The following is a 14849-nucleotide window of genomic DNA, read 5'->3' as shown; positions in this document are numbered from 1 at the left end:
GCTATCATTCAGAATACAAGGAGAAATAAAGAGTTTCCTAGACACACAAAAGTTAAAGTAGTTCATGACAACTACACCAGCCTTACAAGAAATGTTAAAGGGGACTTTTTGACTGGAAAGGAAATACCATAAAGCAAGAGTAATAAAAGTAGGAAGCAGTAAAAATAAGTATGTCTATAAAAATCAGTCAAGGGATTCACAAAGCACTGAATCACTATATTTTACCCTGAAACTACTATAACAATGTATATTCATTATACTGGAATGAAAGTTTTTATAAAACTTTTTAAAAAATAAAATTAAAATTATAAATAATATTGATCTAGTCCAGGGCTACACAGTAAATATATTAGGCTTGGGGGTCTTCAAGTCTGTCTACTATTCAACTCTACCATCATAGCCTGAATGCAGCCATATATAATATGTAAGTGAATGGACATGTCTGCAGTCCAATAATATTCAGAAAAGCAGGAATCTGAGCCACTAGTAGTAGTCAATTCCTGATCTAGTTCATCTTATTCATCTCCACTAAAGAATAATAAATCATACTGCATTTTTCCTCAATTTAGACCAAACAGATTATGTTTACATATACTGTGTGCTATTTATATACATTATCTACAATAAACATGCACAAAAACCTCATAAGAAAAGATATTATATCAATACAAACAAATGAAAGATCTGAAAATATGATAATCTTGTCCATAGTCACATACCTAGTAAGTGGCACAGTCCACTTAGATTTCAAGGTAAACCTGAATTCTCTATCTCCATGTCAGGATACTAGACTGCAAATATTATGTTTTCTTTTTCTCTTGTGTGGACAGAATCTACTAGTGCTTTTGATGCTTTAAGTCAGAAAGCAACTATAGGAACATGTTTGTTTTAGCATATAATATGTAACCCATTCATGAAAATAATTTATCCTTGAGCACTACACTTTACTGATAAAAGAGAAAGGTACAATTTATTTTCTAATTCTGCCAACTGCAGCCAGTTTAAAAGGTGATGGCTATTACCAACAAATTACTAATACATTACAATTAGTACATGTGTGTATGTGTGTTTATTAGAATATACAAGAATACATATATAATCTTTTTTACTTCAAGCAATAGAGAGGATATAAGAATACAAGGAAGAGTTTCATATTATCACACCCTCCCTAACTCTGAATCCCAATCTGAAGAATAACAGTTTGACCACTACCCTGCCATAATTATTTATATTTTTACACATAAAAATATATATCAAAATATGATTTATTTGCTTATTTGTTTTACTTTCTTCTTCTAACTATATTTCAGTTTTAAAATTTTTAATTAATAGGAATCTTCCATACAAGTACAAAGAATTCTGGAATAGTACTCTTCATCATACATATGAAATTTATTTAATTACTTCCCTATCAGTGAGCACTTAGATTATCTCTAGCTTTAAACTATTAAAGAGCTAAAATAATTGTCCTTATACAGTAACTCTTATTACATAGTAACAAATTTCTCTCTAGAACAGACACAGAATGCTTGATCAAAAATTCAAACTTTGACCAACTGCTGCAAAAAAACTACAAAAACCCTACCAATGGCTGATGTTCACATTTACAATACTACTAGACAGAAGTTAAGAAAATGGAAGAACAAGATCAAATCTTGTAAGAATGAATTTTTATTCCCTAAAACTCTCTAAATTCTATCTCTCTCCATTTGCACTGTAATCACTCCAGTTCAAGTTGTCAACATAACTGGCTTGCATACTGCAATATCCTCCTCCTAATAGGTCTCCTTGCTTCTACTGGTGCCCCTCCCAAATAATCACTATACTACTCTGAGAGTGATTTTCTAAATCTCTCCCATGCATCTCTTCCATTCTTAAAATCCTAAAGTGACTTCTTCCTGTCCCTACAAAGAAAAACTCAAAATTCCTAATATCATTTAGGCAGGTCCCTGTATGATACAGCCCCACTCTACTCACAAGCCTTAATCTCATGTCACTCTCCATCCCCAACCCTGAAAAAAGAAAAAAGAGGAAGAACAGCTTTATTTCAGTCTCTCAAACATACCATGATTCCTTTTAACTCAGGGTCTCTGTACATGCCATTCCTTCAACCTGAAATTAATACGCTATCTCTTCTTCTTTCCAAACCTTTCCTCTGCTTCAGAGTTAAGCTCAACTGTCTTGTCCATAGAAAAGTAGACTAAATCAAGGCATGTGGTAAAATTCTCACAAAATTCTCTAATGTACCTTCCTAGCACCCATAATGGCAGATCTATATATTTGTGATTATTTCATTAATACCTATTTATATAAGCTTCATGACAACACGGACTGAATGAATCTCTACTACATGCTCTTTCGCCCCAGAACCTAACATACCTTCAGATACTGTACTATGTTAGCAGAATATAAAAATATGTGGTAACTGATGATATTTTACAGTGCCTAATAGTAAACATCATTAAGGTGACAAATTCATCAGTGATAATAATATCTAAGTAAGCTAAGAAATAACAAGGTCGGGTGCCTGGGTGGCTCAGTTGGTTAAGCGACTGCCTTCAGCTCAGGTCATGATCCTGGAGTCCCAGGATCGAGTCCCGCATCGGGCTCCCTGCTCAGCAGGGAGTCTGCTTCTCCCTCTGACCCTCCTCCCTCTCATGCTCTCTGTCATTCTCTCTCTCCCTCAATAAATAAATAAAAATCTTAAAAAAAAAAAAAAAGAAAGAAAGAAAGAAATAACAAGGTCACAAAAAAATTAAAAAAAAAAAAAAAGGTCACTCACTGGAATTACCTTTCTTGTGTCTACTTATAATAATCACTACTGAATTAAACATTAAGAACTGATGGGTCAAAATATTTTTGTTTTTGAGGAGACTGTAGAGAATCAATTTCTTTTCTCCCTCTTTTTTTGAAGTAGGCTCCACGCCCAGCACAGAGCCCAACACAGGGCTAGGACTCACAACCCTGAGATCAAGAACTGAGATCAAGAGTCAGACACTCAACCGCCTGAGCCACCCAGGTGCACTGAGATCAATTTCTCATATACTGTCTTCACTTTACAAATGACGGAACCTGAAGTTTACAAATACTGAAAAATGTATTTCCTTTCATTACAATGCAGACATGGTATTGCTGGCTGGCTGGATTAAAGAAGGTAACATATGCTGCTAAAATATATGTCAAAATCCTGAGAGAAATGTATGCCCCCAATAAATGTTCCTTAGATCTCAAATGACCGAGAGTAAAATCTCCCACTGACAGAAGGAAAGCAAAGTTCATTTACCCACCTAACAGATCACCACTATCTACTACCCATAATAATACAGGTTTACATTTTAATGAAAAAAATTCAGTTACCAAAAAATGATGTTAAATACTATTGTGTCGATACAACTTCTCTTTAAATACAACATGTATTTAAATACAACCTCTGTTCCATATTTAATCAAAGATATTTCTAATGGGCCTAATCTAATACCTAATAGTATAAGACAAAAAAGTGCAGTTTAGGCAGAAACAAGGGTTATAAAACATTATGTTAAGTATGGTGCTAGAAGAAAAGCAAAGAACATTACAGGACCACAGGAGGAAACCTACCCCAACTTTAAGGGAAAAGAAAAGTTGTGCTGGAGGCATGACACATCAGCTAAGACCTATAGGATTACTGAGCTTGCCAGGTAAGAGCAGGACTGCTGGCAGGAGAGAAAGAGAGAGAGAAAGAGAGAAAGAGAGAGAGAGAGAGAGAAAGAGAGAGAGAGAGAGAAAGAGAGAAAGAGAGAGAGAGAGAGAGAGAGAGAGAGAAAGAGAGAAAGAAAGAAAGAAAGAGAGAAAGGAAAGAAAGAAAGAAAGAAAGAAAGAAAGAAAGAAAGAAAGAAAGAAAGAAAGAAAGAAAGAAAGAAAGAAAAAAGAAAGAAAGAAAGAAAGAAAGAAAGAAAGAAAGAAAGAAAGAAAGAAAGAAAGAAAGAAAAAGAAAGGAAGGAAGGAAGGAAGGAAGGAAGAAAATATTACATGAAGACCTCCAAAATTCTTTAAATTAAAAAGTATTAAGATACATGAGTTAACTAATTAGAAAGGGCTTACATTTTATCTTCTATATTTGGGGGGGGGGAAGGAGGATAGGTATTGATAGTTTTTCAAACAGGTCAAGAAATTCAGACAGAAGGAAAAACACAAGGCCAGGAAACTAATTAAAAGGTGCCTGCAATCTCTTGGGAAAGAGGTATATAAATGAACTGGGGCAATAAAAATATAAATAATTCCATAAACTGTTGATCACTTTCATTATATCTAAACCACTGTTCTCATACAGGATCACAGTATGCAGATTCCTAATTTGCATCTTGATGAAACCTACAAAAGGGAAAGTATCTGCTACTACACTGATTGTATTTCCCAAAGAATACAAAATAAGACCCAATTCTAGATCCGTCCTACAACTCCAACAAATCTAATGAGATGCTACCAGAAATGCTAATGGAACCAGAATGGTCCAACAATCACAATCTCAGGAAAAGAAGGTGGGGGAAGTGGGAGGGTATGTGTTGGAGAAACAGTATGATATAGGATAGGAGTTTATAAACTTCTGTAAATGGCCCAACAAAATATTTACACTTTGCAGGCAATTCATTCTCTATAACAACTTGTAGCACAAAAGCAGTCAAACAATTTGTAAAAGAATAAAAATGGCTCTGTACCAATAACACGTTATTTATAAAAAACAAGCAGCATGCCAGATTTGGTCTATGGGTCACAGCGTGCTGACCCCTGATAAGGAGAATAACATCTTCACTCAATACCACAAAAATATTGATATTATGATAGCAAGGGCCATGCACAGATATAGTAATTATACAATCTAACAGTTGTTTGATTTCAGACATTGTGCTCAACTATCAGAAAACCTATGCATTTCATATACAAAAATGTCATTTAAAAAAAAATAAGAAAACTGTAATACTTACTGTAACACTGGTAGCTCTGAAGTAATCATTGCTGAAGAGGTCTTTCCACAATGCAGCAAAAGAATCAAGTGCTGTACAACTCAAAACCTTTTAAATAACCTCAAAGTCAATCCTGTTAATTAAAAAAAAAAGACAATTATTTTATTTCCAGCTTTACTAAAGTATAATTGACAAAGTTGTGCAATATTTAAAGTGTATGTGATGATTTGATACATGTATACATTGTGAAGGACTTCTCCCCATCAAATTAATTAACATATCCATCACCTCACAAATGAAAGTGGGAATATTGCTATCCACCTTACAGAAATAAAACGATTATTAGAATGGACACCTGTATGCCAATAAATTACATAACCCATTGTTAAATGAACAAATTCCTAGAAACACACAAATTGCCAAAACTGGCTCAAGAAAAATAGAAAATCTGAACAGATGATACTGATGTAAAAATCCTAAAAACAAAAACAAAAACCTAGCAAACAGAATCCAACTACATACCGAATGTAATATATGCCATGGGCAAGTGGGATTTATTCCTGGAATGCAAGAGTGGTTCAACTTAAAAACACTGGTCAATTTAATACATTAATAGAAAGAAAGGAAAATGAACTACATGACCATCTCAATTTACAACAGAAAGCATCTGGCAAAATCTCAAGGGAAACCAAAAAGCCAAATACTCTTTCATAATAAAAACATTTTAAAAACTAAAAAGGGAACTTTCTTAATATGATAAAGGGCCCTTATGAAGAATACATAGGTAGCTTCATCAATGGTGAAAGACTAAAATAAAAGCTCCCCCCCCCCCCAAAATCAGGAAGAAAACAATAATGTCCATTTTCACCACACCTTGAAAATGATCACTGTATGTTCTAGCAAAAGACAAGAGACAATTAGGCAAGAAAGAGTTACGAATTACATCCAAACAGAAAAGAATTAAGTTATCTCCATTCACAGATGGCATAATAGTTTATATACAGAAAATCTCAGAGAATCAACAGCAACAAAATACTAGTAAAGAAAAGTTGCAGGGTGCAAATAACATACAAAAATCGATTGTGTTTATTAGAACTAATAAATGTATCAGTGGTGCAGGATACAAAAAGTAATACAAAAAGTTTGGTTGTGTTTTTGTATACTATAAATGAACAAATCAAAAAGGAAATAAAGGAAAATTTTCCACTTGTAATACTATCAGAAAGAATAAAACAATTAAAAATAAACAACCAGGGCACCTGGGTGGTTTAGTTGGTTAAATGTCTGCCTTGAGCTCAGGTCATGATCTCAGGGTCCCGGGATCAAGTCCCGCATCGGGCTCCCTGCTCAGCGAGGAGTCTGCTTATCCCTCTCCTTCTGTCCCTTCCCCTGCTCTGTCTCTCATTCTCTCTCAACTAAATAAATAATCTTAAAAAAAAAAAGTTTAAAAACATAGTAGTAAAAAATAAACAACCAGGGTGAAAGACCTGTACACTGAAAACTACAAAACACTGCTGAAAGAAATGAAAGAAGACACCAATAAATGGAAAGACATCCACTGTTCATGAATAGGAAAACTTATTGTTAAGAGGTCAACACTATCCAAAACAATGTACAGATACAATGCAATTGCTATCAATATCCCAATTACATTTCTGCAGAAATAGAAAATTCCATCCAAAATTTGTTTGGAATCTCAAGAGACTCTTAAAAGCCAAAACAATATTGAAAAAGAAGACCAAAGTTGGAGGTCTCATACTTCCTGATTTCAAAACTTACCACAAAGTGACAATAATCAAGACTATGTTTCTGGCATTAAGTCAAACAAAGAACAATGGAAAAGATCCCAGAAATAAACCCTCACATATACTGTCAAATGAATCTTCACAAGGATGCCAAGACCATGCAACATGGAAAGGACAGTCTTTTCAACAAATGATACTAGGAAGAGTAGACATTCACACACAAAATAATGGAGCTGTACCATGACCATACACCATATATAAAAATTAACTCAAAACAGATCAAACACCTAAATGTAAGAGCTAAAACTATTAAACTCTTTTCCAGAAAACATAGAGCAAAAGCTTCATGACACTCTACGTGGCATTAATTTCTTACATATGACACCAAAAGCATAGGCAGCAAAAGAAAAAATAGATAAGATGGACTTCATCAAAATCAGAAACTTGTGGGGGCACCTGGGTGGCTCAGTCAGTTGAGCGTCCGGCTCTTGGTTTCGGTCCAGGTCCTGATCTCATGGGTCATGGGATCAAGCCCCCAGTAGGTTCCGCACTCAGTGGGGAGCCTACCTGGGATTCTCTCTCTGCCCCTCCCCCGCTTGCAAGCGCACTTGTGCTCTCTCTCTCAAATAAATGTTAAAAAAAAATCAGAAACTTCTGTGCATCCAAGGACACTATCAAGAGAGTAAAAAAGAAAGCAAAGGAGGGGCACTCAGTGGCAGAGTCGATTAAAGCCTCCAACTCTTCCTTTCAGCTCAAGTTGTGATCTTGGGGTTGTGTGTGAGTTTAGAATGACTAAAATTAAAAAGACCATTTCAAGTGTTGGTGAGGAGACAGAACAACAGGAAATTTCACATATGGCTAAAGGGAATGAAAAATAGCATATACTTTCAAAAAAGGGTTGGCAGTTCCTTAAAAAGTTATATATACATTAACCATGACTGAGCAATGTCTCTCCTAGGTATTCGTCCAAGTGAAAAGAAAGCTTACATTCATACAAAAACATATATTCAAATGTTTATAAGCAGCTTTATTCATAATTCCCAAAAACAGGAAACATCCCCCAAAATGGCCTAAAGCAAATGACTGGTACATGCACACAATTAAATACTTTCAAACAATTAAAAGGAAGGCTGCTACTGATTGATACATGCCACAAAATTGATGAATCTCAAGTGCATAGACTATATACATACTATATAATTCCATTTATGAGATATTATGGAAAAGTACAAAGACAAAAAACAGATCAGTAGTTGTTAGAGGTTGGAGTGAGAAGAGGACTGACTAAAAAGAGACAGCATAGTAAAAACTGGGCGTAAATGTTGCATGCAAATTAACACTTTTCTTTGAAATCCAACCAGAATTTTTTGTAGAAATTACTGGAATAATTCTCAAATAAATAGGAAAAGGAAAATGAACTATAAGAACCAAAACAATCTGGAAAAAACAAAGTCAGAAGATTCATATTACCTAATTCTTATAAACATACAAGCTTACAAAACTTTATATAAGAAACACAAAGATGGAATGGTTTACATATTCCCATGCAACTTGTATTTTTCACTCAGGAAAGCACTGTGGACATTCTACCTCATTTGTTTCATTTATTGCTTTTTAATACGTATATGCTTTAAAGTGATCATTTAAAAGTATTTTTAAAAAGTATTTAAACCATTCCTTAGTGAAAATTTAGCATGTCTCTAATTTTTTACTACTGTATACAATGCTCTCATCTATCCTTCCTCAACTACACAAACATATCTGTAGGACACATTCCTTGTGATGAACATTTATAAAACATTCATACAATTTTTACTGCCAAATTTCTCCCTAAAAATACCGTGCCAATATACACTCCTCTTACCAGTATATGTTGAATTAGTTAAGTATAAAAATATACTCACTATATCTTTACACTATTTAAAGTATTACAGTTTTAGCTTTATACCAATACACCTTTAAAGGTAGAACACATCAGTACACCTTTTCTGCTCTAGCCTGTAACCACCTTGCTTTGAAAACAAAGTCCACACCAGGCTTTTAGACCATATACCAAGATGTCTAATGATGATTTGGGGACACTTACAAGATTTTGAAACTTTCAATTCATGGATATTTTACTTAAGAAAAATAATCTGGTGCATTCTTATTCTCTACTCACTTTTCTCACTGAGTGTCTTATTTTACTGAGCACATCCAACTTTGTCTTAAAAATCTGTACATTTTGCCTGTGTACTCTGTACAGCTTTAGAAATATTTCCCTCAGTGGAGAAGATATAAATAAATGATGAGTTCCACTCTTTCCCTTAACATTATGCCAACTCTTAATCTAACTATTTTGTTCTAATCATAGCTTTAAAAGCCTTATTTATCCTTAGTATTTTTCAGAAGCCATCCTAACATTATTCCTATGTTCTCTCAATTTTATAAATCCTCCTTGGCCACATATGAATCTATTCTGTTTTTATAGGTCATCTTCCTTAAACTGGTATTGCTCTGTAACCACTTAGATTTCCTTTTTTTCTTAATATTCAGAATGCCAACATTAATTAAATAAGTATCTACTGAATACTGCCTACACGCTAGGCATTGTGTTAATTTTTATTTTCAAGAATGAAAATTCCCCATTTTTTCAGAGTTAGCCTGGTTTTGAAGATACTCTACATAAAAGAACATCCCTTCCTCTTTCCCCCACCCCCACCTCTCTCTGGAAGTTTTTCTAATATCAAATACATTTCCCATGATGAGGAATTTTGTTCTCTACACTGACCTGATTACTTCTTCTTCCATTTCTCCAATCAGTTCTCTCTCTCAAAATAAAGTGCAAGAGAGCTGTTTCTCTCATTTTGTAAAAATTCTAAGAGATTTTTTTTTTTAATGGCAAAACTAGGAAGTATCAGGCAGAAGATCAGTTAAGGACATAGGTAAACTCAGTAACTTCACCAATCAACTGGGTATAATTGACACTATCTATAGACTACTTCATCTATTAACAGCAGAATTCACATTCTTCTCAACTTCACTTAGAGCACTGATCAGACAGACCATATTATGAGCCATTAACAAATTTGAAAGAATAAAAATCATACAGTGTATGCTTCACACTACAATGAAATTAGAAATCATAACCAGAAAGAAAGCTGAATAATCCCAAAACACTTGGAGATCAAACAACACAAGTCAAAGAAATTTCACTAGAAATTTTAAAATATTTTGAGCTAAATGAATATTAAAATACAACTTAATAAAATTTACAGGTGCAGCAAAAGCAGTGCTTAGAGAAAAATTTATAGCATTGAATGCATACAATAGAAAAGAAAAAATCTAAAATCAATCATTGAATAAGCTTTCGTCTTAGGAAATTAGAAAAAGAGCAAAAGCAAGCAGAAGAAAAATAACAATTAGGGCAGAAATCAAAGAAGTTGAAAACAGTAAATCAACAATGAAAATAACTGAAACCAAAATTTTTTTGAAAAAGATAAAAAAAAAATCATTAACCTGTAGGCAAGCTAATTAAGGAAAAAAAGGAGACAAGATACAAATTACTAAAATGAGAAATCAAAGAAGAAATACCATTACAGAATCCCATGACATTAAAAAAAAGGTATGCTGTGAACTATTCCCACAAATTTTTTTTTTTAAAGATTTTATTTATTTTTTAGAGAGCGAGAGAGAAACAGCATGAGAGGGGCAAGGGTCAGAGGGAGAAGCAGGCTCCCCGCCGAGCCGGGAGCCCGATGTGGGACTCGATCCCAGGACCCTGGGATCACGACCTGAGCCGAAGGCAGACACTTAACCATCTGAGCCACCCAGGCGCCCCTATTCCCACAAATTTTATTAACTTAGATGAAACAGACGAATTCCCTGAAAGACACTACCTGCAAAAAATCTGAATAGTCCTATTTTATTTAAGAAACCGAATTAATAATAGCCTTCCAAGACAAAAAAACACCAGACCCAGATGGGTTCACTAATGAATTCTACCAAACATTTAGGGAAGAAGTTACACAAATTCTGTACAATATCTACCAGAAGATGTAAGTGGAGGAAATACTTCCTAATTCATTCTACGAGGATATTATCCTAATACCAAAACCAAACAAAGACATTACAAGAAAATTGCAGAGCAGTATCTCTCACAAAGATGTAAAAATCCTCAGCAAAATATTAGCCAATCAAGAATTTTAAATGTATTAAAAGAACTGTACACCACAACTAAACAGGATTTACCCTAGGTATGCACAACTACTAACATATGAAAATCAAACAATGTAACCTATCACACATCAAGAGGCAAAGAAGAAAAATCACATGGTGGTATCAATAAATGAAAAGAAAGCATTTTCACAAAATCCAACACACATCTGTGATTTTAATAAAAACTCTCAGCAAGTAAAATAGAGGCGAGCTTCTTCAACTTGATAAAGAACATCTATAAAAATCCTACAGCTAACAACCTACATAACTGTGAGAAACTAGAAACTTTCCCACTAAGAACAGGAACAAAACAAGAACAACTCCCTCTTACCATTCCTTTTCAGCACTATCCTCAAGTCCAAGCAAACGCATTAAGACAAGAAAAGGAAATAAAAGGCATACAGACTGGGAAAGAAGAAATCAAACTTTCCTTGTACACAGATTACACAACTGTCTATGCAGAAAATCTGAAAGAAGAGGGCCCCCAGCCCCCCCAAAAAAACCCATCCTCCTGGAACTAATAAGCAATTACAGTAGGGATGCAGGATATAAGGTTAATATATAAAATACCTTTTACATAAGCAAACAATGAATCACTGGAATTTGAAATTAACACAATGACATTTACCTTGGCACTAAAAAAAGAGAAAACAGGTATAAATCCAACAAAATATGCACAAGACCTATATAAGGAAAATTGTAAAACTCTGATGAACAAAATCCAAGAACTAAATAAACAGATACCTATTTCACATTCCCAGATAAGAAGACTCAATATTGTCAAGACATCAATCCTTCCCAAATTGATCTATAGATGCAACACAATCCCAATCAAATGGGATTAATAATAATAATAATAATCCCAGCAAATTATTTTGTGTATATCACAAACTGATGTTAAAGTTTATAGGGAAGGCAAAAAGACCCAGAATAATCAACAGTGTTAAGAGAGAAGAACAAAGTTGGAAGAATGACACTACCCAACTTACTATAAAACTATAGTAATCAAGACTGTACCAAAAAACAAAACAGATCAATAGGACAGAATAGAGAGACCTGAAATAGACCCTCACAAATAGTCAATCGACCTTTGACAAAGGAGCAAAGATAATATTATGGATAAAAGACAGTCTTTTCAACATATAGAACGAGACATCAACATGCAAAAAAACAAAAAACAAAAAACAAAAACCCTTAAACACAGATCTTATATTCATCACAAAGTTAACTCAAAATGGATAAAAGACCTAAATGTAAACTCAAAAGTATAAAACCCTTAGAAAATAACATAGGAGAAAATCTAGATGACCTTGGGTATGATGAGGACTTTTTAGATACAACACCAAAGGCAAAGCTATGAAAAAATTTTTTGACAAACTGGACTTCAAGAGAATTTTAAAATTCTCCTCTGCAAAAGACACTATCATGAGAATGAGAAGACAACTCAAGAACTGGGAAATAATATTTGCAAAAATATTTTTGTCTTTCTAACTTCTGAAGTGTCATTCAAAATATACAAAGAATTCTTAAACCCCAACAATAAGAAAACAACCAACCTATTAAAATATGGGCATAATTTCTGAACCAATACCTCAATGAAGAAGATACACACATGGCAATAAACATACAAAAAGTACTCAAACATCTTATGTCACTAAGGAACTGCAAATTAAAACAAAACAAAACAGTGAGATACTGCTACACACCAACTAGAATGGCAAAAATCCAGAACACTGACATAACCAAATGCTGGTGAGGATGTGAAGCAACAAGAATGTAAAATGATACAACAACTTTGGAAGACAATTTGGCAGTTTCTTACAAAACTAAACATACTCTTAAAACATGATCCAGCAGTCCATGCTCCTAAGGTATTTATCCAAAGGAGATGAAAACATCTCCATACAAAAACCTGCATATAGGTATTTTTAGCAGCTTCATTCGTAACTGTCAAAACATGGAAGCAACCAAACTGTCTTACAGAAGGTGAATAAACAAACTGGTATATGCAGACAATGAAATATTACTCAGCCCTAAAAAGAAATTAGCTATCAAGCCATGAAAAAGATATGGAGGAATATTAAATGCATGGTACTAACTGAAAGAAGTCAATCTGAAACTGTTACATATTATATGATTTCAACTACACAGTGTTCTGAAAAAGGCAGGACTATGAAAACAGTAAAAAAGATCAGTATTTGCCAGAAGTTAGGGGGCAAGAGGGATGAAAAGAGTACAGAGGGATTTTAGGTCAGTGAAAGTTTTCCATATGATATTATAAAAATGGACATGTCATTATACATTTATCAAAACCCATGGAATATACAACACCAAGAGTGAACCCTAATGTAAACTATGGACTTTGGAGGATAATGATGTGTCAGTGTAGGTACCCTGACTGAACAGATGTACTATTCTGATGCAAGATACTGATCCTGGGGAGGCTGTATGTACGTGGGGACAAAAGGGCTAGGAAGTTCCTGTGTCTTTTGCTCAATTTTGCTGTGATCCTAAAACTGCTCTTAAAAATAAAGTGTACTTAAAAAAAAAAATTAAATAGCTTATCAGCAGTTTAATGTTTTCAGCATATGCTAATTTATGTCCATATATTGTAATATCTTTTTCTCTGGACAATCTTATAATTTTATGTGGATTTAAGAACATGTATGCAAGAGTGCATGTGTACTCACAGATACAGAGGAACAATGCCCTTTCTACTTAAATATTTGGTATCTCCATCTGTTTGTCCTGCACTCACTGCCACAAATGAGGAGAGGAAGAAAAATGCAGAATATAACTGCTACTCTGTTCATTTCCTAGCATAAAACTCTGTTTTATAAATTCTTATTACCTGAATGAAGAACAAAGGTTAAAGAGAAGTATCTGTAGTTTCTTTCCAATTACATGCATTTTCACCTGCATAGTACAAGATCCTATTTTAATCAGAAAAATCATTCTGTAAAGACATAATACAATCTAATTCAGACCCTTTTATCATTCCTAATTATCTGAGTTGTCTTAAAGAATCTCTTAGCAGTGGGGGCACCTGGGTGGTTCAGTCGGTTAAGGAGCCGACTCTTGATTTTGGATCAGGTTATGATCTTGGGGTCATGGGATCAAGCTCTGCACTGGGTTCCAACGCTAAGCACAGAGTCTGCTTGTCCCTCTCCCTGCCTCTCTCGTGCACGTGCAAATAAGTAAAATCTTTAAAAAAAAAAAAGAGAGAGAGAGAGAGAGAGAGAATCTCTTAGCAGTGAATGTGTGTGTATATATATCTGCAGGCATACACACACACACACACACACGATTTACAAAGCAATGACTAAAATGACAATTATATTATTTCTAAAACTGCTTTTCAACAATTGGTAAGTACTACCCTGTACCAAAATAGAGGAAGATATTCATTTACTATTTTTACTAGAATTAAATTATGAAATTTACCTTTGTTTATAATTGCAAATTAAAGATATTAAGGGAAAAAATTTTGTCCAGTATTAACACACATGAATATATACTTCATACTATACAGAATTTAAGTAGCATTTAATCAAGAAAACAAAGTTCTAATCTCTCTTCCCAGTAAAATGTGGCCTATACAATTGACCCTTGAACAACACAGGTATGAAGTGCATTAAGTCCATTTACACATGGATTTTTTTCGATACAGAACAGTACTATAAATGTATCTTCTCTTATGATTTTCCTAATAACACTTTATGTCTCTAGCTTACTTTACTGTAAGAATACAGTACAGAAAACATATACAAAATTTGTTAGACTATCTTACTGGTAAGGATTCTGGTCAGCAGTAGGCTAATAGTAGTTAAGTATTGCGGTAGTCAAAAGTTACATGCAGAATTTTCAACTATGAGAGGAGTTGCACCCCTAACTCCCATGTTGTTCAAAGGTCAACTATAAATGAGAAAGATTTTTTACCTACTTTACTGAATAAAAAGAATGCCAA

The 14849-nt window shown here is 34.0% G+C and overlaps 1 protein-coding gene across 5 annotated transcripts in view; it reads right to left on the bottom strand.

Annotated features, from left to right (window-relative positions):
• STAG1 (STAG1 cohesin complex component) overlaps positions 1-14849 on the bottom strand; it is a 415977-nt gene that overhangs the window by 298323 nt on the left and 102805 nt on the right. For all 5 annotated transcript variants that reach the window (XM_064587431.1, XM_045903718.3, XM_064587432.1 and 2 more), the window contains one exon: positions 4962-5073. In XM_064587431.1, the coding sequence (XP_064443501.1) occupies positions 4962-4990 (29 nt within the window). In that variant the 5' untranslated portion in view covers positions 4991-5073. Of the gene's footprint in view, positions 1-4961; positions 5074-14849 lie in introns of those variants that run through there.

The sequence above is a fragment of the Mirounga angustirostris genome, unplaced genomic scaffold, assembly GCF_029215605.1.
Source record: "Mirounga angustirostris isolate CCGP_5_RB_7025 unplaced genomic scaffold, mMirAng1.0.hap1 SCAF_1, whole genome shotgun sequence".
NCBI classification, from domain to species: Eukaryota; Metazoa; Chordata; class Mammalia; order Carnivora; family Phocidae; genus Mirounga; species Mirounga angustirostris.
This window is presented reverse-complemented; position numbering and strand designations above follow the sequence as displayed.